At 54.9% G+C, this 27,685-nt stretch overlaps 3 protein-coding genes across 3 annotated transcripts; 1 reads left to right on the top strand and 2 right to left on the bottom strand.

Annotated features, from left to right (window-relative positions):
- Positions 1–1,770: 1,770 nt before the first annotated feature.
- On the bottom strand, positions 1,771–3,009 carry LOC142417324 (C-C motif chemokine 4 homolog). Its single transcript, XM_075517887.1, has 3 exons — positions 2,890–3,009; positions 2,399–2,513; positions 1,771–2,088 (listed from the first exon to the last, which is right to left on the bottom strand). The coding sequence occupies exons 1-3, from the start codon at positions 2,957–2,959 to the stop codon at positions 2,001–2,003; spliced, it is 273 nt and encodes a 90-aa protein (XP_075374002.1). The 5' UTR covers positions 2,960–3,009; the 3' UTR covers positions 1,771–2,000.
- A 9,421-nt stretch (positions 3,010–12,430) lies between these two features.
- On the top strand, positions 12,431–14,075 carry LOC142417306 (C-C motif chemokine 4-like). Its single transcript, XM_075517838.1, has 3 exons — positions 12,431–12,558; positions 13,049–13,160; positions 13,550–14,075. Exons 1-3 carry the CDS (start codon positions 12,486–12,488, stop codon positions 13,635–13,637), a joined length of 273 nt encoding a protein of 90 aa, XP_075373953.1. The 5' UTR covers positions 12,431–12,485; the 3' UTR covers positions 13,638–14,075.
- A 7,717-nt stretch (positions 14,076–21,792) lies between these two features.
- Positions 21,793–23,807, bottom strand: LOC142417313 (C-C motif chemokine 5-like). Its single transcript, XM_075517854.1, has 3 exons — positions 23,566–23,807; positions 22,974–23,085; positions 21,793–22,404 (listed from the first exon to the last, which is right to left on the bottom strand). Exons 1-3 carry the CDS (start codon positions 23,636–23,638, stop codon positions 22,317–22,319), a joined length of 273 nt encoding a protein of 90 aa, XP_075373969.1. The 5' UTR covers positions 23,639–23,807; the 3' UTR covers positions 21,793–22,316.
- Positions 23,808–27,685: the final 3,878 nt, after the last annotated feature.

Here is a 27,685-nt window from a genome sequence, read left to right as displayed (position 1 = left end):
TGTTCCCAGTGCTACAGGGACAGATGAGGCTTCTACCCAAGAGGGACTGTGGAGGCTCAAGCCATTTTGGGATGACCCTGTTGCAGGTCTCCCCCCTTCTGTCCCCTGCTCCTGCTGTTCCCTGGAGTGAGGGCAGCTCTGGACACTCAGCTTTGTGCAAATGTCAGTCCTCAGGGTGAAGCTACCGCACTCCGGCAATCAGATATGGGGCTGGCTAGTACTCAACGGCCAAGGTGTCCTCACCTCCAGCGTGGCTGCGATGAGCCCTGCTCCCGGAGCTGGCCCTGGGGCATGCAGTGCCCAGGGAGTCAGGGCTGTGACCAAAGCCACTGCCCTCACATGCAGGAGCAGCTCCTTGTCACCAAGGCACAGCCACCTTCGTGGTGATGCCCACCTTAACCACCCAGCAATGGGCTCCCTCCCAGCAGCTCCTTGGGGAAGGGGGCTCGGGTCCTGCTCGCTGGCACAGCTCTCCATTTCACTCCCCCTTCCTCCTCGGATGCTATTTGAAGCTGGGTACAGTCAGCGCTGTGAGCAGGATGACTGATGGGGTGCACGCCGCTCCGTGGGCTGAGGAGCTGGGGGCTGAAGTTCCTGAAGTGACAAGGCTCCTGACATAACCGATACGCTCCTTCCCCCCCAAATGCACCCACACCCCCTGGTCCCTTCCAGCCCCACCAGAGGCTCCTCTGGCTGCATGGCTCCCACCCAGCCTCTGCCCCCTGTCTTCTCATCTTCACCCCTTCCCCAGGAGCCCCCTTCCTGCCTTGCTACCCCTTGTCTCACGGATGTTCTGTCCTCCCAAATTCAGTATGTAAATGCTGTGGGGTGAGCTGAGTCTCTGACCTGAGCCTTTTTCCTTGGGCTGCCCTCTAGGCACCAGAGGTCCAGGCAGGAGGAATCTCATTGTTCATCCAACAGTGCATGTCCAGAGCTGGTCAGGGCAATCTAAATGACATCAGTGGTGTGAGCTCCATCTCTTTCAGCTCCGGTGGGAGACCAGCCCCAGGGCTGCAGTGGAGATGTCTCCTTGCAGGGGCAGATCCTGCCCTGGGGCTGGGGTCTGGCAGGGCGATTGCAGGGGGACACTGCATCTCCAGACAGGCATCTCTGGACAGGAATCTCCAGAGATGGGCAGGTTTTGGAGGCAAGGAGATAAAGCACCTTTTCTTGTAAGAGGGACACATCTGCTAAGCCTCATGTCCCAGCTAAATGAGAGTTTAATGAAATAGTTCTAAAAATCTCGTAGTGATACATATTTTTTCCATTCTCTGCTCTGGGAATAGCTGATCCATTTTAGCTGCAGCTCTCAGAAAACTTTCTCTGAAACAGCCAGCATGTTAAATTCCAGCCCCTAAAGGTAACATTTTAATTGACCATAATGGGGCCAGCGATGGAATTTAACTAGGTGCCAGTAGTCATAATGAGCAGTGATTAAATACCTTATAAAAAGAGTGAGCCAAGCTACCTGAATGTAATCTATGCCCTTCTCACACCTCCTCCTCCAGGGTTTTTCTCTTCTTATTTCGCAAAACAGCACGTTTGGATAGGGAAAGCTTGTGGGGTTTTGACAGCATAGAAAAAGGAATAAAGAACATGTTGCCACTATTATAATTTCAGCTATTGTCATCACAAAGAATTGTAATAGAGGCAAAGACAGAAAGTTCTTACAAAAATATTTATTTCTCAACATTTGAATTAAATATTGTATCAAAAATACAATTAATTAAACACAGAAAATATAACCTGAGCATCAGTCTTCATTTAAAAAAATATATCTATTAAATAATATTCTTATTTGTCTGGAGTGGAGTCATTGCATGTGATCCCTCCCCTATAAAAAATTAAATAGCGAAACACTAGTCAGATTCTGGAACATTTTCAATTTCCTAACTAGCTTTAAATGGCATTGAAGCATTTCCAACGGAGCCCACAGCTGGCCATGGCTTGCTCGTCCTGGCAGCCAGGGGACGCAGGGCGGCAGGGTCTGTCCCAGGACCTCAGTTCAGCTCCAGCTCGTTCATGTACTGCTGGACCCAGTCCTGCTCAGGGTTGGCACAGACTTGGCGGCCCTTCTTCGTGATAAACCTGTGGGGTGCAAAGAGGTAAGTTTTCAGTGGGAGAGCAATGCGTGGAGGGGGACCCTGCCCCAAACCCAGCCTCTCCTGAGGATCAGCAGAATCCGGGCATGCAGCATATCATGCCCATCACGTCGGCAGCGGTGGAGCGAGCCCCCTGTGTGCTGAGCCTATGGAGCATCACCTGGCACCTCTTGGCCCCCAACCCTCCTGTCCCCGGGGCCAACCTCCCTCCCCTGTCTTTTGAAAAGGGGTCTTTCCTTCTCTGGATCCTCAGCCCAAAGGGAGAGCCCACCACCACCCTGGAGGAGAGGACTTACACGACGGCCGGCTGGGAGCACAGGCTGTTGGTCTCATAGTACTCCACCACGAAGCTGCGGGGCAGCTGCCGGGAGGTGTAAGTGAAGCAGCAGGAGGTCGGTGGGTCGGAGCCAACTGTGAAGGGCAAAGACAGTCATCAGCAGTGGCAAGGGATGGGGAGCAGGGGCAGAGAGCTGGGGCTGCTGACCCCCGGGTCTGGGGAGTGGGGAGGACGTGGAGGAGAAAGAGAAAAGACAAGGTCTTTTTTCTTCTTCCTTTGATTCTTTCTCTTCGGGGTTCACCCCGAGCTGGTGCTGGCACAGTCCGTATTGTGCTTTGAGCTATGCCTTTCCCATGGCAGGAGAGGCCCAATGGCTCTGGAGCACCTGCCAGAGGGTGGTCAGACACCAGAAGGGACCCAGGGGTGGAAGGCCTGGCAGAAGGGACCATGTCCCAGCAGCAACATCCCTCTTGTCCCCATTTAGAGAGGAGGGGGAGAGTCCTGACTTACTCGGTGCAGAGGAGGTCTGGTAGCAGAAGGCGGCAATGAGAATGGCGAGGGCAGCCACAGAGACCTTCATGTCAGCTGAGAAGTGGTGGCCGGAGCTGAAGCAGGCAAGTGGAGCTTGAAAGCCTCTTTTCTGTCTGATGCTGAGACAGTCAGCAACTCCCTAATTTATGGGGTGAGGAGGTCCATGCAGCAGCTTGCGTAGGCATGGTGGAATTTCCCCCAGAGAAGAGGCTGCTCGTGGTGTAGTCTTGTGGTGGAACAGAGCAGCAGCCCCAGCCCCGGAAAGGCGAAGCTCCTGTCTCGATTCAGAGCCTCTCCAGTGACACAGGATATGAAACAGTCACCATTGCTATTTCTGCTTCTTTCATGCATGTCCCTTAGTAAGAAGTTCCCCTGCGGAGGTTCCTGCATTTGTCAACAGCCCCCTATTACCCAACCTGCCCGAGCAGCTTGGAGGCGAGAGTGCATCTTTCCAAGAGCTGTGCAAATGGGCTGAAGAGCATGGATGGGATGAGGCCAGTTGGGGAAAAGGGGGCTGAGGTCTCCTCTACCCTGGACTGTTTCCCTCCCACATCTGCATAGCCTGTGCTGCCCCAGTAGCAGGAGATGGGAGCCATCACCAGTTGGCTCCATGTCCTGTATATGCTTCACATAGTCTGAGGGGACTCAGGGCACGTCCTGCAGCCCTGACAGCACTGCAGGCACCAGCACAAGTAGTGGTGGTCATGAAACAAGAGTCCCAGAAGCTGAAGCACTTGAGTTTCCTCCTCAGTTTAAGGGAAGGAAGAGCTGAGATGGGGCGTTATTTCCTGGAGGTGCCTGCTGCACTTCAGGTTCTATAAGGAGACCCTAAATGACCAATTCAGGTTAGACACTTAAATTTCTGTGGCTACTGATAAGTGAGGCCTATCATTGCTGGGCAAGGATATGCAGAGCGCCAAAAGAAGATGGAGACTTTGACTGTGACCGTGAAGATGAGGCAGGAGGGGCTCCAGGAGCAGGGTGAGGAAGAGTACCCTCCTTCTAAAGACCAGGAGCAGGTTAACTGGAGGACAAGGGCAGAAACTGGGATTTCTGGCAAGAAAAGAGTATCTGATCTCAGCAGAAAAGATACAATTGTAATGACCATAGACAAGGAGGAATGACCACGTTGTATGGGAGAGAGTAAGAGCTCACAGCTCTCCAAGGGCTGGGCAAGGGCTGTGACCAGGGATGGCTCACTGGGAAGAAGTCACCAGCCTCCACATGGACTGCCATGGAGGTCTACCAAACACCTCTCTGTCCCAGAGGAGGAGAGGGAAGGCCTAGGAGGGAGGTGATGGATGCTCTGGGAAGAGCTGAGGGCTGTCCATCCATAACAAGGTGTTCCTAGAAGGACATATCTTCCCAACAGGGAAGCAGACGCGTTTCTGGGAAATGTCTCCATTTCATTATTTTCAAGACATCACCGAGTGCTGATGTCTTGGCAGATGCTGCCTGAAAGTCAATGGAAGGACTATAACGTAAAGCGGAGCAACCCAGCTGCACCACCAGCACCTTTGCACCCCTACCGCAGCTCTGGGCACTGACTCACCGTGTTTCTATTAAAGGCTCCCGGCTATTGACCCAGGCGACTTCTGTTAATAACCTGGTGTTTTCCAAATATCACTCCAGCGCCGCATGGTGTGCACAGCCCTCCGCCAGCCGTGGGCTGCCCTGCCTCCCCTTCTACCAGCCGCGGCAGGTTAGCTCCATGCAGGCAGAGAGGGGTCCGGAGGACAGCGTGGTCCTGGACTTGCACAGAAGTCCCAGAGGTGGCCCACCCTCAAGGAGGCTCCTGCTGGGAGCCGTGGCTGGGGAGGGCAGATCTACCCCATGGAGCAATGGTGGTGCTTGCCAAGCTGAGCATCACCTCCTTTCTGGCCACATCATGGCCAAGCTGGTCCCCTCTCCCTCCTTGCCTTTGCTGTCTGCAGAGAGAGGCACCTTGCAGGCTCACCCGTCAGTTCAGACACCACTCCCCCCTCCACTTGTCAGCTTGCCTGTCCACAAATATCCAGGGAGGATGAGGAGAGAGCCTGCCTCCGCAGGCAGGGCGCCCAGCCAGGCAGGAGGTGGGAACCCGGCATTCAGCTGGACGCCAGCTGGACCAGAAATCGGCTCTGAGCTAGCGTCAGCTTACTTGGCTGCTCTGTCTGGTTGCTCAGGGAGTATAACTTGTAGATGTGTGTAAGAGCGTGGTTTGCCTCTGAGCTGTTCCCTGTGATTGTACCTTCAAGCATTCATGGGTCATGTCTTGAGATCTGCCACCTACAGCCATCTGGTTCTGTCCTGCTCCCAAGGCACACGATGTGGGTAGGGCAGGCAGGCGAAATGCCATTTATGGTGCAGAAATGTTCTGATAAAAAACAAGTTTCATTAAAACAGAAGAATTAGTTGGAAATCTGCATTGATTATTCAAATGTTTTCAATGAGATACTTTTCCTTTTCAGGCAGCTGAAAACCTCCGTGCCTTTATACCTTTGTTGGCAAGCAGATGCCAAATTATTTTGGACTGTTAGGAACCACTTTTTAATTAATTAAAAAAAAATTCCTTAGTTTAGCTGAGTCACTTAGTTTAGCCTAGATAATGTGTGTTACAGGGGCCAGGTAAGGGCCGAAACTTTTCTACTGCTGAAAGCAAAAAATAACCCCAAAGTCAGGGTGTTTGCTTCCTAGGGGTCTGGTTTTTCCTTAGAAATCTGACTAAAGTCCCCACTCTGCCAGCTCTTTGCAGGCTGGATAGAGGTGGGAGGCTATAGCCATATCAGTGATGCCCTGGGATGTTGCAACATGCTCCTAAAAGTGTTTCCTTACCCACACCCCCGCATTCCAGTCATAATGAAATGAGAAAGTAATTTCTTGTAGCTCTTCCCCCTTTTAGAAAGAGAGGATGCTGCGTGTCTCAGATGAAGGACATCTAACCCGGGAGGTGCTCTGAGATGGAGAGATGGCCACGGAAGAGCGGCTAAAGTGGGCTGGAGCATCTCAGGGGGAGTTAGGTTCATAGCACAGTAAAATAGTGGTGTAAGTTGGAAGTTTTCCCACCGTGGCTCCAGGTGGTTTCAGGATTCATGACCCAGCCTGTGGTCTACCCTTGCCCCCACCGCTGGCAGGCAGTGCTTGGGGTGAGCAGGACAGGCCATCCGAAGCAGTCTGGCTGATGTTGCACCAATTTACATAGAGGGATAGAGCTTTTCTGCAAGCCCCCAAAAAATCCCAGGAGAAAGTGCTAAGTAAAGCAAATGCCCAAAATAAATTTGGTGATAGCAGAAATAGGGAAATTCTTGATCTTGAATGAAAGGGGAACCCTGAAAAAAATGGTGAGACTGACTGACGTAAGTTGCTATTTATAGCAGGTTTTAATGCTGAGGAGTCAGGATTCGCTCGGAAAAGGAAGTACTAAAAAATGTCCTGAGTTCAGAAACTGCCTCTAGGACAAGCTCCTCTTCCACCTGCAGCAGGCTCCATCCTGCCCTGCTCAGAGCTCGGGCACCAGTGACTCTCCATCAGTGTCCAGAAATTTCACCCCCATCATTCTTCACATTTCTGGAGAAATGTTGGAATTTTTGAGATGACGCCATATCCCGGAACTGGCTCCAGTGGGAACCTGTGCCTGTGGGAGTGACTGGAAACCATCTGTCTCCACTGCGCCGGGTGAAGGGGAGAGCACGGCCATCCCGGCCGGGCGGTGTGACTGAGCGCTGGCCACCGCTGGCTGTGTTGCACAAAAGACCCCTTTGTGTTTCCCCAAAATCATGTCACGCCAGGAAGATGTTCGTAGCTGATAAGAAAAATGTATCTTGCTAAAAGTTCAATCTTCCTCCAGCAAGGGCATTTTCTGAAAAAAATACCCTGGGGAATACTATTGCTTTCTAATGGCTGATGCTTCAAATTTTTCCTGGCTTTTCTTTTGAAACAAAGCAAACCAAAGACAATTAAGTGTACCGTATTTCAAAGTAAATTGAAGCGAAATAAAAAAGCCTCCTTGCTACACACCCCTCTCCATCCTTGGCATGAAAGGAAAAGAAAGAAACAGGCAAATCTCATTTTAGCAATTTTTGAGCCTTAGGGAAGTGGCTGTGGGGCTCTGCTTCTGGCTCGCCCCGACTGCTGTTTCCAGGGGCTGGCGCACGCCCGACTCACACCCCTCAGCATCCCTCAAACCCTGCAAATGCCTGGGAGGACCAGACAAAGTGTTTCTGCTGCGGCTGCGTCCTCTGCCCTGGAGGACAGCCCACCTCACTCAGATCTTTGGTGAATCCTCCAGAAAGAGCAAGGAAGACCAGGCTGAAAATTGAGAGCTCTGCTAGGGTGAAAAACAAAACCAGTTTATAAATGAACCGACTGGGCCTTGTGTGCTCATCATAACCAAGCAAAAGGGAAAAGAAGCAAGCCACAAATCGATGGTTTTCATTTTCATTAGCGCTCCTGGAGCCCAGCTCTCCGGGAGGTTTGGGTGGGCTTGCTGCAGGTGGCCCGCAGAGCGCAGGGTGGCCGGCTGCACCCCATGGGTGCTTCGGGTATGGCCAAGCATCACGACCTTCCCCTGCTCACAGTGGGGGCTGAGAGCAGGGTTAACCTTTAAACTTGTGTCAGGGCCATTGCTGCAGCTGGGGGACGACTTCCTTCTGAAGACCCCATATCCACCAGTGCCTGCTTGGTCCCTCTCTTTGGAGGGGGATGCTGGCAGGGATGTGTCTGGTGTCGGTCCCCCCCCAGCACTGACGGGGGGTAGGAAACCCCACGGGAGGTGTGAGCCCCCACTCCCACAGCGAGGTGCGAGCTTTCCAGCTGCGGCGGTCACGCACGGAGACTGGCAGTGGAGCTCGGATGTTTACTAGCCTCACAATTTATTTTGGGCTCACTGCAAGGCTGCAAACCACTTCCCATGTGTGGGGGCTGTTTGTAGGTTAGGGCCCTCTGCAGCGTCTCTCTGAAGCGCAGGTCCCATCCTGCTCCCTGTGATGCTGAGGCTTTTGCTACCCCAGATGGGCTTGTGCCCTTCAAAAGGGCCATTGTCCAGCCGGCCCGGCCAGCACGGGCTCTGCCTGGCACCCGCATCCCCTGGGGGAGAAGGGAGGGCTCGGGGAGCTCCGGCACCGCTCGCGGCCTGCCACAGCTCCGCAGCCTCCCCACGCGGCCTCCTGCATCCCTCGGGGACCGTGCAGAGAGGTGCAGCTGCAGGAGGGACTTGCTGGGGACGGCTTGTGAGTGGGAGCGAAGGGGAGCTGGACTTGGTCAGAGACAAGGCTATGACCCCCGGGGCACAGCACCTCTGCCCCAGGCAAAACTACCAGCATCTCCCAAACAGAGCACCCCACACCCCAGAGCTCGCATCCACTTGTGGGCTTATGGGCAAGAGGATCAAATGGCTAGCAGGAGTGACAGGGACAGAATAATATCCCTTTATGTGCTCCAAGGTCCTTCTGATGGTGCTAAGGTGCCAGGGCTGGGATGGTGCAGCCCCCACGGGCGAGCTGTACCCCCAGGGGAAGGCAGACAAGGCTTCCCCATCAGCCTGGGGACAGCCCTCACCATCGCCCATAAGCAAAGTACCCCGCATCCCTCTGCCCCAGGGGTTTGTGCTTTGTGACCTGTGGCTCTTGGCGAGGGCAGGATTCCGGAGGGGGCTTGAAGGAGTCCCAAGGCCTCTGGGCTAATCCTTGTCACCATCTATCCCAGGGGATGAAGACTCAGCACCCACTATAACATCCTTCCCTACGGTCTTCCTCTTTGAATAATTTTAGCTTTCTTTTTCTACCCTGCCTGCACCCAAACAAATCTCATGCCCCAGTCTGGGTGAGGCTAAAATGATAAAAAGTGGCTCATTTCCGGGAATAATAAAGGAAGCTCGAGAGAGGTCAGCTTATAAATACTTAAACTGCAGGAACTGTGACAGCAGAGGGCTCTGGGATTTGACAGAGAAGCGAAAACCAGTGTACAGAAACAGAAAACTGAAAACAGAAGCTGGCCTCAGAGGCCAGCGAGGGTGAAGTGCTCTTGGGGCAGCCTCGCAGGAGCATGCAGCCGGGGTTGCAGCCGGGGCTGCAGCCGGGGTTGCAGCCGGTGACTCAAAGCCGGAGTCCTGTGGCAGGGGGTCAGCAGTGCAGAGGAGCGGCTGGGGAGGGAGAGGTGCCCCCTTCCAGGAGGCTTCTCGGTACTCCAGGGGAAACATCACAGCTGACAAAGGACAGTTTTGTAAGCGCTAATCAGTTTGTGCCGATGACGCAATCAGGCAACCGCAGCTGCAGCAGCTCTTTGCAGACCCTCCTCCTCCAGCTCTGTCAAATTCATTAGCAGTAAATGATGGCTCCTTTCCTTCCACAGACCATCTCAGGGCTTCCAGATGGAGGACAGAGCTGCCTGATGCAGATCACATCACACCCCCATCACATCTCCCCACCACCCTTGGGTGCTCCGCGCGGCAAGCGAGATGGCACCGCGTGGGCCACCAGCCCTCTGGCTTGCTCCTTGCAGGTGGCAGGCTGGAGAGCAGAAGCTGTGAAGTTCCCATGAGCAAAGCTGTCTCTGGCTGGTGTTAGCCACAAAGCTGTCTTTCTGCAGCCACAACCTTTCTCACCCAGCAATGCAGTGCCGGCAGCTGGCATTTGTCATTTCCCCATGCACACGCTAGCATATGAGTTGCAAGCACATAGGAACATAAAACTCCCACTGTTGGTTTCGGCATAATTTATTTTCATGGCAAAAAGCCATAACTTGGTTTTGCTTTGCAGCAATTCAACCAAAAGCTGGAGCCACTTCTTGTTCTGCCATGCACCTCTGCCCAGAGCTGCTCAGCCTTACCCAGGGAAAGCAGAGCTGGTCCTGCCAGGGCTTGCTATGAATCCGGCAAAATCCAACACCTTCCCCGATACCCATGTCAGGACTTACAGAGTCTTTGGCCCCAATAAAAGCACACCCTCAGCCACTCTGGTATTGCCTCTGCCCAGCTGCAGGGTGAGCCTGCAGCCTGCCACAGCCGACAGCACCAGTGTCCTGGGTTGTAACGCAGGATGAGACCATGCAGGGAAGCAGGAGTGCAAAAGAGATTCTCCCTGGGGGGGTAAGTATGCAGAGGAGCAGATCATCACCTATGTCAGGGGCCTTGAACCTTCTTTCTGTCTCTGCCAGAGATGAGCTGATTTGTGAAGGACGGTGTCTCCACTGCTCTCACTTGCAGCTCCAGGGTAGCCAAGCAGGGGATTTGTACTTCTGGGGATGAAAATCCAGGCTCTGGAGCCCACCCACAGGCCTGAGCATCCTCTCTGCAGCGGAGGGAGGCTCCGACTCCAGCTGCACCCCAAGGCTGTGGCAGGACGTCAGGAAGTCCCGGGTCACCCCTCTCCCTGCAGAGCTGCTGCTCTGCCCTGCTCCCCAGGCAGGGGCTGCCCTGAGCCACGGCACCGCGCTGCCACCGCTCCAGCACCGGGGACCTGCCAAGGCTTGAAAGTCTTTCCCATGCCAGGCAGGTTCTCCACCACGCATTTCTCACCTTTTTGGCCAGAAAATCCATCTTGGACTTAAGGGAGCTTTTGGAGGGAGTGGTTCAGGCTGGCAAAATGTCTCAGGTGTGGCAAACTGCCTCTTCCAGCAAACTCCTGGGTCCTCTGGGGGCTGAGGTTGGGGGTGGCAAAAGACCCTCCTGCCTGCAAAGACCCTCCAAAGCAGGGTAAGATCCTGCAATTTGATTTCTTTGTGGAGGCCTGTGGCTGTGAAGGTGACTGTGAGTAGTCTGCAAAGATGAGATGGCCGGCTTGGTGGATGAGGGCAGAGCAGTGTATGTTGTTCATTTTGACTTTAGTAAGGCTCCCATAACATCCTCATAGGCAAACTGATGAAGTATGGATTAGATACATGGCAGTGAGAGGGACTGAGAGCTGGCTGAACGGCTGGGCTTGGAGGGTTGTGATCCATGGTACAAAGTCCATAGCTGGACTTTGTACCATGGATCACAACCCTCCAAGGTACTGAACCCTCCAAGGAGCTGGCTGAACGGCTGGGCTTGGAGGGTTGTGATCCATGGTACAAAGTCCATAGCTGGACTTTGTACCTCCACAGTACCTTTGGAGGCAGGTTGCCAGTGGGGAACTCCAGGGATCGATACTGGGGCCAGTGCTGTTTAATATCTTAATGACCTGCACGATGGGACAAAGTGCACCCTCAGCAAGTTTGAAGATAACACAAAGCTGGGAGGAACGGCTGACACACCAGAGGGATGTGTTGCCATCCAGAGGGACCTTGTCAGGCTGGAGAAATGGGCTGACAAAAACCTCATGAAGTTCAACAAGTAGAGGTGGAAAGTCCTGCTCCTGGGGAGGAACACCCCCAGGCACCAGGATACGCTGGTGCTGACCAGCTGGAAAGCAATTTGGCATAAAAGCACCCGGGGCTCCTGGTGGACACCGAGCTGGACATGAGCAGCGATGTGCCCTTGCCACAAAGAAGGCCAACAGGCTCCCGGGCCGCATTAGAAGGAGCATTGCCAGCAGGTCAAGGGAGGTGACCCTTCCCCTCTGCTCAGCACTGGTGAGGCCACTCCTGGTGGAGAGACATATGTCTCTCCCAGTATGAGAGACATATGGACATACTGGAGAGAGTCCAGTGAAGGGCCACGAAGATGATTAAGGGACAGGACCATCTCTCCTAGGAGGAGAGGCTGAGAGTGCTGGGACTGTTCATCCTGGAGAAGAGATGGCTGAGGGGGATCTTATCAACACGTGTGTGGGGAGCAAAGTAGATGGAGTCCAACTTGTCAGTGGTGGCCAGTGGCAGGGCAAGAGGCAACAGGAAATTCTATTTAAAGACCAGATAAAACTTTATTACTGAACACTGAAACAGGTTGCCCAGAGAGGTTGTGGAGTCTCCGTCCCTGGAGATATTCAAAGCCCATGTGGACATGGTCCTGGGCAGCCGTCCCAGCTGATCCTCTTTTGAGCAGGGGCTGGACTGGATGATCTCCAGGTGTGCCTCCAGCCTCAGCTCCTCGCTGGTCCACATTAAGACAAGCACTGCGGGACTGGTGGGGGCAGAGTGCTCTGGGTAGCACAGAGCCCGCAGTCCAGCCACCTCTCAACTTCATGTGCTGCAGTTCAGCAACCCTTGATAAATACTCAACACATAACAGCACGAGCATGCTTTGGAGCCTGCCTGTTATTTTTTTTCCAGAGTTGCATAATCTTAGGCAAGCATTGTGTCTTTTGCTATACCGACTCACAGGGAAAATCCCTCCTGTAGTTCAGATAAATAGTTCTCCTCTTTCTGGCCATGCCACTTGGCACATTTTAGTTTCCTTTTGATTTGATGAAATCGAAAATGAGCACTGAGTCAGAGCTCAACATACTTGGCTTCAATGTGAACCATATCCCATTCTTTCTGACTTTTTTTTTTTCCCTAATTCCCTTTGGCTGTTTCACTTTCGTGACATCCTCTGTGATCATTCTGGAATTTCCACTCAGGCTTCTCCCGGCTGCCTCCAGGACTCCTTATTAAAAGGGAGCTGAATCCAGCTGCTGCAGTCTGAGCCGCATCTGCCAAAGCTTCTGGTCCTGCTCCGACTGCCCTAACCCAACAGGAAGATGAAGGTTTCTGCAGCTGTTTTTGCTCTTCTCCTCATTGCAGCCTCTTGCTCCCAAACTTTCTCTGGCCCAGGTGAGTCCTGCTTTTTCATTTGTGAAGGAAGAACAGATCTGAGCCTTCATTACAATTTCTCCATTGAGCTCCGCTGGCAGATAACTGGGAATTTTTCAGCATTTGTACCACTCTCCACTCTGCACTCAAATCAGCTACATGTAGGAACCCCAGAATTAGAAAATCATCCATCCATCCATCCATCTGCCAGCCATCCTGGGCTCAGACTACTTATTCCTGGTTATAGTTTAGGGACTTCAGTCTCTGCCCTGGGCTGGGGGAGGTGGGGAAATGAAGCTCTGAGCAATGACTGGGTGGGAATCTTCCCCCAGTACCTGACAATACTGTTCCTGGCATTGGACCAGATGATCCCCAATGTTGGTTTCAACCTTAATTATCCTCTAATTCCTCACTCCCTTCCCCGCCAGCATGGCTCCCTGAGCTGATGGGCTGGCTGCTCCCAACGCACAGCCCAGCACATGCTCACGTTGTTTCTCCTTGCCTCTTTCAGTTGGACCCGACTTCCCAATCTGCTGCTTCTCTTACACACACCAGAAGCTCCCGCGGAAGCTCATCCTGCGTTATTACAGCACCAGCACCAGTTGCACCCTGCCGGCCATCGTGTAAGTACCAGTGCTGACTCCTGGGTGCAGACGAGCTGGGGCAGTGGGGGGACAGCTGCTGTGGGCTGTGCGTGTGTGGCTCTGCAGGGTGGCTGTGGGCACGGGGGTCTGTAGGAACAGAACAGGGTGAGGGGAACCCCAAGGGAAAAGGGCTTGCACAGGGACTGCCAGGGATGCTCTTGTGGGGACGCCCAGGGATGTTCCTGCAGGAGGTGAGGAGGCAGTGTGGGAAAATGGAGGGGAATAGGGGAAATCACAGCCAGCCGCTGGTTTCAGATCAGCTTAGGGCACAGGGGAGAACCTCTTGCAACGCCCCAAAGCTGGGATCCAGGCTCTCCTGGGATGCAGGTCTGAGCAGACATCTAATATGTCTCATCCCTGTTCCACAGGTTCATCACAAAGAAAGGCCGTCAGGTCTGTGCCAATCCCAGTGACACCTGGGTTCAAAGTTACCTGCAAAACTTGAAGCAGAACTGAGCAAAGCAAGATGGCAAGCATAGCTGCTATCATGCATGAGTTGCATTATCCTGAGCTCCTGCGATGGAGCAGGACACTGGGGCAACAGGAGCTGCAGAAGCCCACGTCATCTGCAGGCGGCTCCAAGGGGCTGCTGGAAGGGCACCACGAGACACCTCGTGTTGGGGTGCTGCTACTTGCCCTTGGCTTGCACAGACCAGTCTGCAACCTCATCCCTCTGCCCTGACACTTCCACCTGTGGCCTGGGAAGGCCCATGGGACTGCACCTCTATTGTTCTTATATTATTTTAAATTATTTAAGAAATTATTATATGGGATAGGCAGTAATTTCTTCTGTGGATAATAATGCTATTTATGGGAGGGTGGCTCAGAGTCTCAGTGTTGGATGATGGGTGGCCCTGGCTTACACATGTGAAATCATGATTCTGGAGAATAAAGAATTTGGGCAAAACCTCTGCGTTGTTCCCTTTATGTGCCTCTGTGTGGTGTTCACTGGCACAAAGACAGAACCTCACCCTGAGCCTATCTGCACACTCTATATGGCATGTGATGATGGGAAGTGGTTTGAGGCATAACCATAAAGTTTCCATACTGCAGACATATGAATATCCTCCAATACCTCATTCCCCCACCACATACACCCCTGCCTCCCACATCCTCTACAGAATTAAACATGTTTGTATGCACATATGAGCCTTTTACATACATGAATATGCTCCCCACACACCCCAGGCATGTCTATATGCTTGCTTGCTTGCCGCTCCCAGCCCCACATATCACACCCCAAACTGGTCCCTGGGCACGCTGTGTGTGCAATGGGGTGGTGATGGGACACATAGCTGTAAGGGGCAAAATCCTGTCAGACGCCTTGGGGTGAGGAGCAGGGAGAGCAGCTCATGGTCGGGTGGGAGGAAGCAGAAGGCATGGAGCTGCTGTGGTACTGGGGCTGTCCTGGGAGCTGGCAGGTACCCGGGACTCATGAGCTGCTCGTCCGCCCTCATGCCGAGGATGCTGGGGTGCAGAGCAGGACCAGCTCCCTGCCTGAACCCACCCCTGCTAGCCATTTCTGCTAGCTACGCAGCAGTGTTTCCCAGCACAGAGCCCGCAGGCACCCACATGCACGCTGTCAGCGGCCCCGTGGCATCCCTGCTCACACGTATCTGTTCCTCCACATCTCTGCCTGCCAGCCCCTCTGTGCAGCAGGGTCCTGCCGAGCCCAGCAGTGCTTCCTGGAGAGGGGTAGGAACCCCAGCTTTCTTTCTGACCACCGCAATGGGGTTTGTTCCTCACTTTCCCACCTGTAAAACAAAGGGAAGGGTTCAGCTATGCTGCAGGGGTAAAACAGCCACCAGCAAACCTTCTGCAGTCATTCCCAGGATGCAGCTTTGCATGGGAACATGAATGGGAGGGAGCAGGTCTCAAGGGTAAAAGCACAGCGCTGGGCACAGCTTGCCCATTGCAATCATGCTCAGCGCTCCTCTGCTTCTGCACACTGAGAATAAATGCTCCCAACAGCAAGGTCACCCAGAGCTGGTCTGGCCTTGCCTCTATCCTGTTCCAGTTGGTATTTCTTCTTCCTAATGCAAAAAAAAGCCTTTCTCATAGTTTCATTTTTGCTGCAGCTATATATCAGACTTGGCAACCCTGAGGCTGGGAAAGCACCTCCACATTGTCTTGTGATTTCCCTCTAGTCTTGTGTTTTCCAGGCTGGAAAGCTGGCTGCAGGCAGGAGGGCTCATGGGGCACCCAAGGAGCAGCATCCTAGTGAAGGGCAGACCCAGCCCAGGCACCATGTTGTTTCCCAGGAGATGGTGCTGGTGATGGGGGACCATGTGGAGGGCTCCTCTCCAACTCCATGGGGATGGCTCCTGACCACTCTGCTGGGGGGATGATTTGGAAAAGGCACAGGCTCTCGCTCACCCCTGTCAAGGTCCCCATGCTCCCCTGAAACAGCAGGGTCCTAGCAGAGAGGGTCAGGTCCAAGCAGGGACGAGGTAGATCAATATGTTTGCAAAAGTCTTGTCCCACTCTATGGCCAGGGCTTCCCATTTTGGGGGAGAGACAAAATCTGCAGAGAGGTGTATCCTGAGCAGGGCTTCCCCACTGTGCCGTGAAACACAGGAGCAGAGAGTGGCCATTGCATGGTGGGGTGGATGGACAGGAGCTGCTGCCCACGGGTGGGCAAGCGAGGAGCCCGGGAAGGGGGTGCTGGGGGTCTCCTCTGCCCCTGAGGGCATCCCGATCCCCCCACACACGTGCTGCACACTCAGTCACCTCTTGTGCTGAGAAGCCAAGTTTGGTGCTGCAGAGGAACTGCAGGAGCCCAAAATAGTCCCTGATCTGGGGCTCTGTGCGCTGCAAGGACAGATGTCATGGAGAAAGGGAAGGCTGGGGGGCGTCTGAGGTTTGCCCCAGGCCTGGGGTGCAGGGGACGGGCTGCAGAGGCAGGAGGACTCGGCGCTGCAGCCGGCTCTTCTCCGGACAGTCCCTGGCCAGGAGCCCAGGTGCGTGTAGGAATTTCCCTCTCCAGCCCCTCTGGTTTTAGTTTCCTTCCTGAAGCTCCAGGAGCAGCAGCCAAGCCAGTCTGCTCCAGGAGCCCTGCTCCCCTCTATCGCAGACCCATCTCCCCTGGCACGAGCCAGGCACCGTGAGGGCAGGTCCCTCTGCGTGGGGACTGTGGCAGCCCAGCCCGGGGCTCCTGTGCCTGCCTGCGCTGCCTGGCTGTCCATGCTGGCCCATGGGGATGGGGCTGGTGGGGGGGCAGCACCATGGTGGGCATCTGTAAGAGCAAAGGAGAAATCGTAGCCCCAGGGGTCAAATGTGCAGGGAGCAGCCTGCCCACACCCGCTCCCCTGCTGCCAGCTCTGGGCAGGGGAGGGCAGCCAGGAGGGGACACTTGGACAAGCTGGGAGAGCTGCTGGGAAAGAATCCAGGGGATGCATCAGCTGCTCTCAATGGTCCTGTCTTGAGGCTTGGGGCAGAACCAGCCCTTTCTTGCCTGCTGCACAGAAATCTGCAAGAGATGGCTCGGCTATAGATCAGTCCCTGGCCCTGACACCCTTTTCCACGTCAACTCTGACAGCCCAACACTCCCTTTTGTGCAGGTTTCTTTGCTCTGCAAACAGTTCAGGGACATCTGTGCTGCAAAATGGGGTGTGAATTGGGATGGGCTCCACCGTGAAACTGCATGTGGGACACGGGGCACAGACAAGCATGGAGCCAGGTATCAAGACTCAAGATGCAAGTCAGGACTCAGCAACGCCAAGTGGTTCACCAGCCAGATCTGAGCCAAAGGAATGAGAGTCCAGCGGAGAGGCAAGGGAAGAGTTCAGCTCCCCAGTTGCCTGCTGGAAAGTGACCATCGCTCAGCCATCAGGCTTCTCGTGTGCTTACAGAGGTGGACAAAAGCCAAGGCCAGCTGCTCCTGTGGGGCCTGGCAGGTTGACTCTGCTGGACCCCATGAACCACAGGCTTTTCCTTCACTGCCTGCTGTGGCAGAAGGCACCCAGAAGGTCAGAAGACCCTCATGGTGCCATGGGCAGAGCACCTGATAGCCCAGTTCTCTCTGGTCTGTTTGAGAGCATGAACCCTGTGGCTGTCCCAGTGAAGCTGGGAGAAGCCCTTGGAAGGGAGGTGAACCATGCAGACCTTCAGACCCAATGGCTGCATTGTCTCCCTGCTGGCCCCTGTTCCTAACCCAAATCTGTAGCTGCCCCCTCCATCAGCCCCTGCAGGGCAGTTCTCACCTCCTCTTGCTCTCGGCCGTTCTTCTCAACACGAGGAGTGCAGTTGTGGTTATTTCTAGCCGACGTTGCTGAAGCACCTGCTATATTAAGGGATGTACGTCCTGACACAGCCTCTCTCTGCAGCTCTTTGATAGCTGATGGTTTGAACTTGGCCTCATGGCTCAGCCTCTTTGAGTTCTGTCTTTCTAACCTACACTGGCCATGCTCTGGCAGCTCCACATCACTCAAGAAGCCTTTCTCCTAAACCCACCCATTTATACATCCCATCACTGGTGCTTCCCTGTGGAAAGCGGGATCTGGATGGATTAGTGCTAAGAACAAACATGGTCTGTATGTCTGCTTAGCTCCTGATGGGAACATGAAGGTCTCTCTGGTTGAACCTTGTTGCTCTCCTTGTTGCTGCCCTCTGCTCCCAATCCTGCTCTGCTCCAGGTGAATCCACCTCTGTCTTTGGGTTGGTTTTTCCACTCCTGGAGGAAGAGGGCTCATGATGGTGACCTGTAATGCCTGAGGAACAGGCATGACCTGCTCTGACTCCTTGGTCTGAAGCGTGGCCTGCTGGGTGTGTTTATTCTCTGCTGGTCGTACACATCCACATTGTGTCCCCTCCTGGTCATATGGATTCAGTCCTGCACCCCAAATCTCTTCCAGCCATCCCTGACACAGCTCTGTCACAGCATGATATCACACGCACTTGGCAGAAGCCTTCCAGGAAAGACGTGAAGGACTATTTCTAAACCACCAGCAGGTGCCAACCAGCTGTTGTGTGGGTATAGGCCCTTGCCCATGCAGGAAGCCTTTGGCTCGGCCCCACAAATCTTTCTCCCTCTTGGGACCAAGAGTGGGACTTGTTGGGGTGTTATCTGGGATTGGCCATCACTCAGTCCTGGCAAGGAGAGATGCTTTCCAGTTGCAAGGAGATGGCTGAGAAGGACCTGCCCACACTGACGCTGGCATGAGCCCAGTGGAGGGAGGATGAGAGGCTGTTCCTGGTATCCTGTGGGGTGCAGCCGCCCCAGCGCGGCTGAGAAACTGCTCCCAGGAGAGGTGTTTGGTGTGCAGCAGAGAAATACCCAGAAGGTACCTGCCCCAGGAGACACCAACTACACGCTCTGCAGTGGCCACCTGGGTCTGTGGTCCTTCTCTCTGCCTGCGGGAGCCAGCAGCAAGTTGAGGCAGAGCCAGGAGTCTGGCCCAGGGACCTTCTCTGGTTTCTCAGCACCTCCCCTTGGCTGGCTGCCTCCACACCAGACAATGGTCACAAAAAGGACATTCCCCAGCCCTGGTGTGACTCAGTGCAGCTCTCCAGTGGTGCATCCCTTCCCCACCACAAATGTTTCCTCGTCCTCCCCACTTCCCAGCTTCATCACCAGTAAGAAACACCAGATCTGCACTGAGCCTTGATGCCATCTGCACTGAGCCTTGATGCCATCTGGATGAAGACATTTGTGAACTTTTTGGGGACACACTGAGATGGCCACCCCTGCCCAAGTCCCCCAGTGCTCTACCTCTGGCCCCTGGGAGCCCAGGGTCAGCCCCAGCTTCTTCCACTCCTCTTGCAAAGGAATGATTTTGGTGTCATGAACCGCTCACCTCTTGCTTGTCATGGTCCTGTGGGCAGGAAAGTGGGATCTGTGGCCCCAACGGGGAGTGCTGGCCCCATCAGCCCACTTCACCCAGCCTGACTCTGCAAAGGCAAGCTCGTGCCTCAGTTTCCCCATCTGTAAATGAGGGATAGCAATGCTTAAAAGCTTTCCGTGAAGTGCTCAAGGAGCCACTGTATGAAAGCAAACCAACATGAGCACTGTTTGATTATTCTCATGTTCAGGAAGACCTGGCTGATTTTATATCCCTTCCCTGCTTCCCTCCACTGCTGGGCTGTGTCCCAGGGTCCCCCTTGCCGCCTGCCACAGCAGGCTGTGCCAGAGCTGCTTCGCAGGGATGCAAACCAGACCCTTGTACTTCTCCCCTCCCGCTGAGCTACGTGCCCAGCCTGCAGAGCATTTGGGCTCCTTTGAGAGCTACTCTGGGGCATCCCTCTTCCCCCTTGAGGGAAGGGGCATTTCAGGTGTGCTGTTCATTAGCAATTTTCACCCTTATTCTGTACGCATGGTTTCATGCTGTCTTTAAGGAATAAAGCCTTCTGCTTATAATGCTTGCAGTGAGCTTGGACATTGATGGACATCCTCCCTGATGCACAGGCTCCCCCTTCCCATCCACCCCAGCAGAGTGATCCTTTTGGAACCCCCAAACCCTGCTCTGCATAGCTCAGCTCCCTGGATGTGCAGGGGAAGGTGTGGGGACCCAGCCATGAGCCTGCTGTGAGCCCCAGTTTGGGATGGAGCTGGGCCCTGGCTCCCTGTGGAGCACGTTGTCCCCCATCTCCTCCTGACAGGTCTTTGTTCACTCTGCAAGGCTGCTGTCAGGGTGGGCTGTGGGGTAGCACCCCTGGGCCCCAGCCCCTGTGCCTGTAAATCCCACTGACCTGACAGGGCTCTTCCCATCCCAGACCTAAGTGCTGGGATCCCTTCTTTTGCTGCGTCCTCCCTCTCCCTCCTCTGCCCCTGTCCTCTGCTCCCCACCTCCCAGCTCCCTGCCTCTTTTCTCTCTGCAATCTCCTTCATGCCCCACTGCCCTCTGCACCCCAGGGTGCCCTGCACCTGCCTCTCAGCACCCACCTCCACTCCCCTACGCCTTGCCTCCCCATCCCCAGGGACAGCCAGCCTCTTCTGCGTGGGGCTGTGCCGCCTTGTGCCCCATCACCAAGGATCTGGGACCCCCTCCATCCCTGGGACCCTTGGGACCCCCTCCATCCCTCAGCACCCGGGCAGCACGCAGGCAGGTGCCCTGCCAGGATGCAGGGACAAGATCAGTTCAGGTTGTGGCACCAGGTCTTGGTGCAGAGACATCTCGGGTCTCCATCTGCTGCCTGCTCTCGCTGGGAGGATGCTCTGCCAGCTCAGCCTGGCAGAGCAGGGTCCACCAGGGCTGCAAAGGCCCCTTGCTGACCCTGGCCTCATGGCTGGGGCAGTCCACTCCTCTGTGGGGACCCTCATCCTGGGCACTGAGAGCCTTCCCTGTGCCCCTGGGCTCTGCGAGGTTTCTGCACCCCTTCCCTGCACTGATGCAGGCAGCTGCTGCTGGGAATACCGTCCCAGGCTGCGGAGAGCCCCAGGAGCGGCGGGTGAGAGCTGTGGCCTCGGATCCTGCCAGAAACAGAGACTTTGAGGCAGTTAATAAGGAACTGCAATAGGAAATGCTGGTTAATAAACAGAGAGACGTGTGGAGAGGTGGTGATGAGCAAGGGGAGAACAGGAGACAACCTGAACATTTGCAGACCGCTGTGGCACCAATGGGCTTGGGGGTGTTTTACGGACACTTTATCTCACACTGGTTTGCTTGCCCCTAATTATGTGGGATCATTTATTGCTAGCAATGAGGGGGGCCTGAGAAATTACTCCCAGGGGTGATAAGTAGCTCATTTCATGGTGGAAAATGCACTAGGAAGTGAAGATTTGATATGCACAAGCTGACAGGTGCGGATACTCTTGGCCAAGGGGCAATACAAAAGCTTCTGAGCTTTTGCTTCAGAGGGCTCTGACGAAGGCAGCCCAGAGAGCAAAGGTTCCTGTCCCCTCCCGCAGAGCTTCAGCAGCAGGGAGGTCAGACCTGGCAGTTTCATTCTCTACCCACAAAGATATCAGCTAGTTTTAAATGCAAACCATAGGCTGAGAAAGTGCTTTTGTCAGTTTTACTTGGTGCAAGAGATCTCTTGTGCTTTTTTAAACCAAATTCAGGTTTCCTTCCCAAAGCAGCTGAAGAACAGCAGATAATTGGTGTCTGTCTTTTGCAGTAAAACACTAACAGAGCGTACCCAGAGCTGAGCACAGCTCAGGCTGCATTCCCAGGGGAGCCTGTGCTGGGGACGTGGTCCTGGCTGGCCAGCCCCTGAGCCACCCTCCTTCGAGCCCACTGCAGACATGCCGCTGCACCCCCGCCCCGTGATTTCCAGACATCCCTTTGCCAAACCCACAGTGGCAAATCCAGTGGGTCCAGCTCCACCAGCTCCTGGCCTTGGCTACCGATATGATGGGGGGAACAGGCTGGGGGAGAGGTCTGGCTCTGCAGCAGTGCGGAGGCTGGGAGGGAACAGCCTGGGAGGTGCTGGAGTCGTGACGGGGCTGCTGCTGCTGTGGTGCTGGGAGCAGGGAGGCGGTGCAGAAGGGAAGGTTTTTAGGGCTAAGGAGGCTGAGGCATTTCCAGCTGGGAAGTTGGGGTTCTTCCCTGCCTCTCCCAAAATGGTTGTAATGGGGTCCTATCGGACCCGTTTTCCCAGGCAGGAGGGGAACAACCTCTTCCAGAGCTGACACAGAGAGAAAAAAATCTTTATTCTTTGGCACCAGCAAGAGGCAGCATTTTGAGAACAAGGCTGAACAGTGAGGTTCCACAATGAGCATCCTGTAAGTAACCAGCATACCACTTCCTCCACTAAGGAGACAGACCTTACTCACAGCATCTACCGTTCCATGGCAAAATTAATCCAGCTAACTTGGAAGTCAGCCTGGGTTTACGTGACAGCACTCATACCTAATTTTGACAGACCACTTCCCACAAATAGCTCTGGGGATAAAATCCCCCTCCCATTCTAGCAGTGGAGGCACAAGGAGGTGACAGTTTAGCCACATGTCGCACAGCAGGCTACACCAAGTCGGGTGTGCAAGGCCAGGAGGTCCCCAGCATCACAGCTGCCCATAAGGGTGACTAAATTATCATGGATAAATGACACCTTTGCAAGACTAAAAGAACTTCAGGGGTCTCAAGGTGGCTCAGCAGGCCCTGGCGCTCAGCAGCAGGATTTCTAGGTCTGTGCCAAGACTCTGCTGGATGGTCTTGCAGGACTTCTCCAAGGCAGAGACCTCTCAGCTCCCAGCACTCACTGCAGCTCCAGGGCGTTCACGTATTCCTTCACCCACCTGGCATCAGGGTTAGCACAGACCTCCCGATCCTTCCTCGTGATGAACCTGTCAAGTCAGGCAGGGAAGTGTTACAGCCCCGGAGGGGGGAAAGGGACACGAGGGCCTCAGGTCACCTCCTAGGCACACGCTGACCTGCCCTGTGATCAGGGCTAGCTCCTAAGGGATCATCTCCCCTCCAGTCTCCCATCCTACAAAGCCCCAAGCATCACGGGGCTGCACAGCCTGCTAAAACCCAGAGGGCAGGGAGAGATCAAGGTCCCCTGGGAGAACCCCCCCATGCTCAGATGTTCCTGGCCACGTTCAGTGCAGAGGTGAGCCTGGATGCAGCGCATGGGTGGATGGCATATCAGGTGCAAGTCTTGCAGGTGGCACATTATGTGCGTTGGGCTCATCACCACTGGGAGGTCCTGCTAGCTACACAGGGACCTCGTTCCCACACCTTATTCCCAGCACCAGGGACCCATGCACATGGGACCCATGGTGGCAGCCCCTTTCCCTTACTTCAGGTATGGTTCCTCACACTACCATGCTCTTGGCCCTGTTGGACATGAAGCAAAGAGCCCAAAGTCTGGCAGAGCCTTTCCTCAGAGCCCAGAGCGGGAGCCGGTACTTACACAACTGCTGGCTGTGAGCACTTGCTGCTGGTGTAGAAGTAATCCTTCACATGACTCTGGGGCAGCTTTCGTAAAGTGTAGCTGAAGCAGCACACAGTTGTGTCAGCGCCAACTGGAAGAGATCATGAAAGCCAGCATGAGTCTATCACTCAATAAACTGCACATTCCCCAGCCGAGAGCATGGGCAACCATCCCCTTAATCAGCTGTGGAGCCTTCTTCTCTTCCTATTTCCCCAGAAAGTCAGCAAGAAATTGCTGTGTACACCAAAGCTTAATTAAAGTCATTGCTAGGATTGCTTGTTAAATGTTTTGCACTCACTTCAAATGAGAAAAAATCCCTTCAGTCACCCTGGGACCACTCCTAAAGCCCAGCAACAAAATCAGAGGAGGTGAAACATGAAAACTTTGATGCTTACCAGTAAAATTCATCCCTAAGATAAAAGGATGCTAGAAAGGAAGACCAGTCCCAGGAAAGCAGGAGAAGCTATTCACACAGGTTTCCAACCTTTGCAACTAACTTTGTAGCTTCAAAATTACTGCCAGTCAGAGCAAAAGTCCACCCCAAGAGAGCAGAGAGACATGCTGTACTCACTTGGAGCAGGAGAGGCCTGAGAAAAGAGGGCAGCAACGAGGATGATGGAGAGGCATGCTGCAGAGATGTTCATTATGGACAGAGATGAGCTGCAAGGGCAGAGGCAGGACCAGAGCAGATTCCTCCTGTGTCTGATGTGAGGTGCTGGCTCAGTCCTTGCTTTTTATAGGGATGGTGGCCAGTCCCGTCAGTCAGATTTCAAGGCTAACACTTGGAGTTTCCAAAGCGTAACAGAGCTGATGTCACCGCACCTTTGCCTCAGAAATGCTGAAAAAAAGGAAGCAGCAGGTCTAGGAAATACCAGAATAGCCTTTATGTGAGGTGAGGTAAGTCTGAGCAAATCGGCACCCGCATGAGAGCTATACTGACCAAGACAGGATATGAAACCACCCTTGAGCAGCAGGTTCACAGTTAGATTTACCAACGTGACAGCAGTACTCATCAAACTCATCTCAGCATCCTCCCTGAAGGACCAGGAGGACCTCAACTCAGCCTCCTTTTCGAGGACTCAGGCCTTGAGGACAAAGGTGCTCAGACCCTCAAAATGGCTTGGGGACAGTGCAGGTCCAGCTGGGCGGTCCTTGCTCCCGTGGTGGGTCTGGGACATGCACAAGGTGGATGCAGTACGGGCAGCATGGGCAGCAGGCACGCTCTGAGCTCCGCTGCCTGTGCAGGCAGCAAGGATGGCTGGCACCCTGGATACTGGTTGTAGATCTGGGCTGGCAGTCTTTGCACCATGAAACACAAAATCCTCAATGATGTGCTTCCAGTATGGAGTTCAGGACCTCCAAACCCCTCCTAACACACCCCAACATCAGACAGTAAGGGGAGTGCTTGCCTGGGAAGCCCGACTCGATAGTCTGACTCTGCAAATACCATCTTCTCCCAGAGACACGGGGCAAACACAAGTGCCAGCATGGGTTTGGTACAAGGTGGGATGCAGAACACAGAGCAGGAGGTTCCCCTGCCCAAGGAGTGGAGAGGGACCAGCTCTCGTGCAAACGCGGCACCCCATCCCCTTGTGCACACTCACAGTCATGGGGCTCATGACGTGGTCTGCCTAGAGCCCCCAGGCACTGCCCTTGCTATGAGGCGATGGGTTCCCCAGGATGCCCCAGGGAGCATTTCCCCTTTTTTCTCCTCCCTCTTCTCTGCAACAGGCACCAAGTTTGCCAGCTCACAGCCTGTGGTTTCTCCGGGTATTTTCACGCCTGGCTCTCAGTGACAACTGCCATTCACGAGGCACCGCGAGCTCATGTCCCCGGGATTTCCTCGCTCCCCCACAGCCCCTGTAGTGCAGCGGGGACTGCAGGGCAGTGCCGCTGTGCTCCCACTCTCCTTCTCTCCCACCGCGCTGCATGGGTCTGCGTGGGGCCCTTGGAGACCTCCTTGTGTCTGGGTGCATTGGGGCTGCTTCCCCACAGTGTCCCCTTCACCCCAATGTCCCCCCAGGTGGGCAGCGGTGCTACAGGAGGGTCCCTCTTGCTCTGCCAGCCCAGGGCTGTGCCAGGGACCCTGCTGGGATGGACAAAAGCCCGCGGCTTTCCCAAATCATCCTCCCAGGAGCCATCCCCGTGGGGCTGGGAGGTGGTGGTGTCCTGGGGACCCTGAGGACTCTTGCCTTCAAAAGCATGTGAAAGACCTGGAGCTGAACCGAGTGACTGGCACCACAGGGTTGTCACAAACATGCAGCGGTGTCATTTTGGGCAGCACAGCAACACCCGAGCAGGTACTCGGGCTTTGCAAAGGACAAAAGCTCAGCTGGAATTTGCCAAGGGAAATCCCACTCTCAGAGATGGGGAGAGGGATTATTTATTGCTACTCCTGTATTGCATGTATTCCAGTATTGTAATTAGCCTATTGTTCTGGCTAATATCTGTATGTATTGCTCATGCCCCAGATCCACGTAGGGGCGCACAGCAAGGCCATGTGTCTCAGCCTCCTCTCCTTGCTACAACAGCAATTGCACTTTGTACTGAGCCCTGACCTCTCCCTGCTGCCCCAAGGCTGATCCTGGAGCTGGGACTTCTCTTTCGAAGGAGCAGTGCCTATAGAAAGTAATTTTTACATCCCCACCACCTGCCTCACCACATGGCCCCACACACTCCTGGGCTCCAACATGCAGCGCCTGGGCCGCATCTCTTCCTTGTTGCTTTCGATGGGGTGGCAATCACTCATCTCCTCTTCCTCTGCCATCACAGATGGAGACTATCCTGCTATGGGACATGCAAGCGAACTTGTTGTGATGTGCCTAGGTCTTCTGGCAGAGGAAGGAACTGTTACTGTCTATGACAAAATATCTGACAGGTCCAGATAGAGATCTAAGAAACCACAGAGTGATACTGACGTTCCCCCAACCGCAAGGCTGCCAGAGCTCACACTCTGTTAGAGCTTGTAGAGGCAACCGAAACCATGACATCTGCATATCTTTCTGAAAGTGCAGGGTGGCTGTGCCTCAGCCCAGCACAACTCCCTCTTCCCCGCCACCTGGCATGCCCAAGGGATGGCATAATCCCGTATGACCATTGCACAGACCAGCCTTGCCCCTTACTCAGGGGTTTTGGCCCTGTGCAGGTTTTTGGAGGTATATTCTGTGGCCCTGACCATCACAGCAGAGATGCCTGAGTGTTGCAAAGATGCCAGACCATTCATCGTGGCTCCACCCTTGCTCCAGGTCAGCTCTCGTGGGAGGGTAACACTCCTCCCGGCTCTCCTCCCCATCCTACTCTGCACTCCTCCGAAGGTACCCGCTGCCTCCCTTTGCCCTCTCCTGCTCGCTGCAGTGCAGCTCCTCAGGGAAAGGTGGTGGCAAAGGCAGCAGCCAGCAGCAGCATCCACCAGGCATTGCAGAGAAACCTGGGCAGAGACCAGGGCACCATGGGGACAGGGGAGCTGGGTGCTAGATGTCCCACTGCGGCCCCAGACCATGTCACAGAAGGGCTGCAGGGAGGACCCTGGGGACCACGCTGGGGTTTGGCCTCAGATGGAGAGGGGAGCTGCACTGGCCATTTTAGGGAGCTGCATGGGACAAGGCAAGCCACAAGGAGGTTTCCCCAGTGCACTCTGTATGCACTGACCCCTGCAAATCAGAGAGATTTTCTCTCTGTCCATTTACTTCCTCTCCCAGCCACACACGAGCATACAAGGAGCACCGGGCCCTCTGCCGTCTTCTGTGGGAAATGTTCCCGGAGGCCTCTCATCCATCCCCATCTCAGTCACGGCTCATCCATCTGCTGAGGAGCCCTGCAGTGCTTCCTCCTGCCTGCCCGAGCCCACGGGTGGGGCTCTCCTGCCGGCACCGAGCCTGGGGCAGGCAGGGCTGCTGCCGGCACCGAGCCTGGGGCAGGCAGGGCTGCTGCCGGCACGGAGCCTGGGGCAGGCAGGGCTGCTGCCGGCACCGAGCCTGGGGCAGGCAGGGCTGCTGCCGGCACGGAGCCTGGGGCAGGCAGGGCTGCTGCCGGCACCGAGCCTGGGGCAGGCAGGGCTGCTGCCGGCACGGAGCCTGGGGCAGGCAGGGCTGCTGCCGGTACCGAGCCTGGGGCAGGCAGGGCTGCTGCCGGCACGGAGCCTGGGGCAGGCAGGGCTGCTGCCGGCACGGAGCCTGGGGCAGGCAGGGCTGCTGCCGGCACCGGGCACCCCCCTGGCTGTCATCCCCCGTGTCAGTGCTCTTTCGCCTCTGGGTCTGAACGCCGCTGTGCTGGGTGCTGCAGGGACAGGTGACAGTTGTGCTGTCGCCTTGAGCCCTGGGCTCCCCCTTGGGCTCTTTGCCCTGGGCAGGGGTCCAGGGCTCTGCAGCACCCTGTCGTGCTGCCCATGCTGGTAGAAACCATCTGGGGAGTGGGGGTCCATTTCAAGCCCCTCTCCATCTTCCTATTCAGCAGAAAGTCTCTTTTCTAGGAGGTGAGTGCAGGTGGTGGGGGAGATGTCTAGGTTTGTTTTTGCCCCAGCCTGACTTAGCCTCTTTTTTAATTTTTCTTTTTTTTAAAGTGAAATATGTTCTTAAGTCTTATTTTCTTAAGTGAAATGTATGGGGCCAAGGAAACAGGCTATGTGTGGTGTGCAGGACAAGGGTGGGGGGATCACAAGCATCACTGCTGCAGGATGCCTGGGCAATGCCAGC

Source organism: Mycteria americana, chromosome 15 (assembly GCF_035582795.1).
Source record: "Mycteria americana isolate JAX WOST 10 ecotype Jacksonville Zoo and Gardens chromosome 15, USCA_MyAme_1.0, whole genome shotgun sequence".
NCBI lineage: Eukaryota > Metazoa > Chordata > Aves > Ciconiiformes > Ciconiidae > Mycteria > Mycteria americana.
The sequence above is the reverse complement of the archived record's forward strand: the minus strand, read 5'-3'. Positions and strand labels throughout refer to the sequence as shown.

What these genes read in the sequence shown, in the direction of transcription:
- LOC142417324 (XM_075517887.1), bottom strand. Translation starts at nt 2,959, where the DNA reads ATGAAGGTCTCTGTGGCTGCCCTCGCCATTCTCATTGCCGCCTTCTGC. An exon ending in CCAGACCTCCTCTGCACCGA is followed by an intron (nt 2,514 to 2,889) that starts GTAAGTCAGGAC and finishes TGCCCTTCACAG; the next exon opens with TTGGCTCCGACCCACCGACC. An exon ending in TGCTCCCAGCCGGCCGTCGT is followed by an intron (nt 2,089 to 2,398) that starts GTAAGTCCTCTC and finishes TGCACCCCACAG; the next exon opens with GTTTATCACGAAGAAGGGCC.
- LOC142417306 (XM_075517838.1), top strand. Translation starts at nt 12,486, where the DNA reads ATGAAGGTTTCTGCAGCTGTTTTTGCTCTTCTCCTCATTGCAGCCTCT. An exon ending in CCAAACTTTCTCTGGCCCAG is followed by an intron (nt 12,559 to 13,048) that starts GTGAGTCCTGCT and finishes TGCCTCTTTCAG; the next exon opens with TTGGACCCGACTTCCCAATC. An exon ending in TGCACCCTGCCGGCCATCGT is followed by an intron (nt 13,161 to 13,549) that starts GTAAGTACCAGT and finishes CCTGTTCCACAG; the next exon opens with GTTCATCACAAAGAAAGGCC.
- LOC142417313 (XM_075517854.1), bottom strand. Translation starts at nt 23,638, where the DNA reads ATGAACATCTCTGCAGCATGCCTCTCCATCATCCTCGTTGCTGCCCTC. An exon ending in TCAGGCCTCTCCTGCTCCAA is followed by an intron (nt 23,086 to 23,565) that starts GTGAGTACAGCA and finishes GATCTCTTCCAG; the next exon opens with TTGGCGCTGACACAACTGTG. An exon ending in TGCTCACAGCCAGCAGTTGT is followed by an intron (nt 22,405 to 22,973) that starts GTAAGTACCGGC and finishes CTGACTTGACAG; the next exon opens with GTTCATCACGAGGAAGGATC.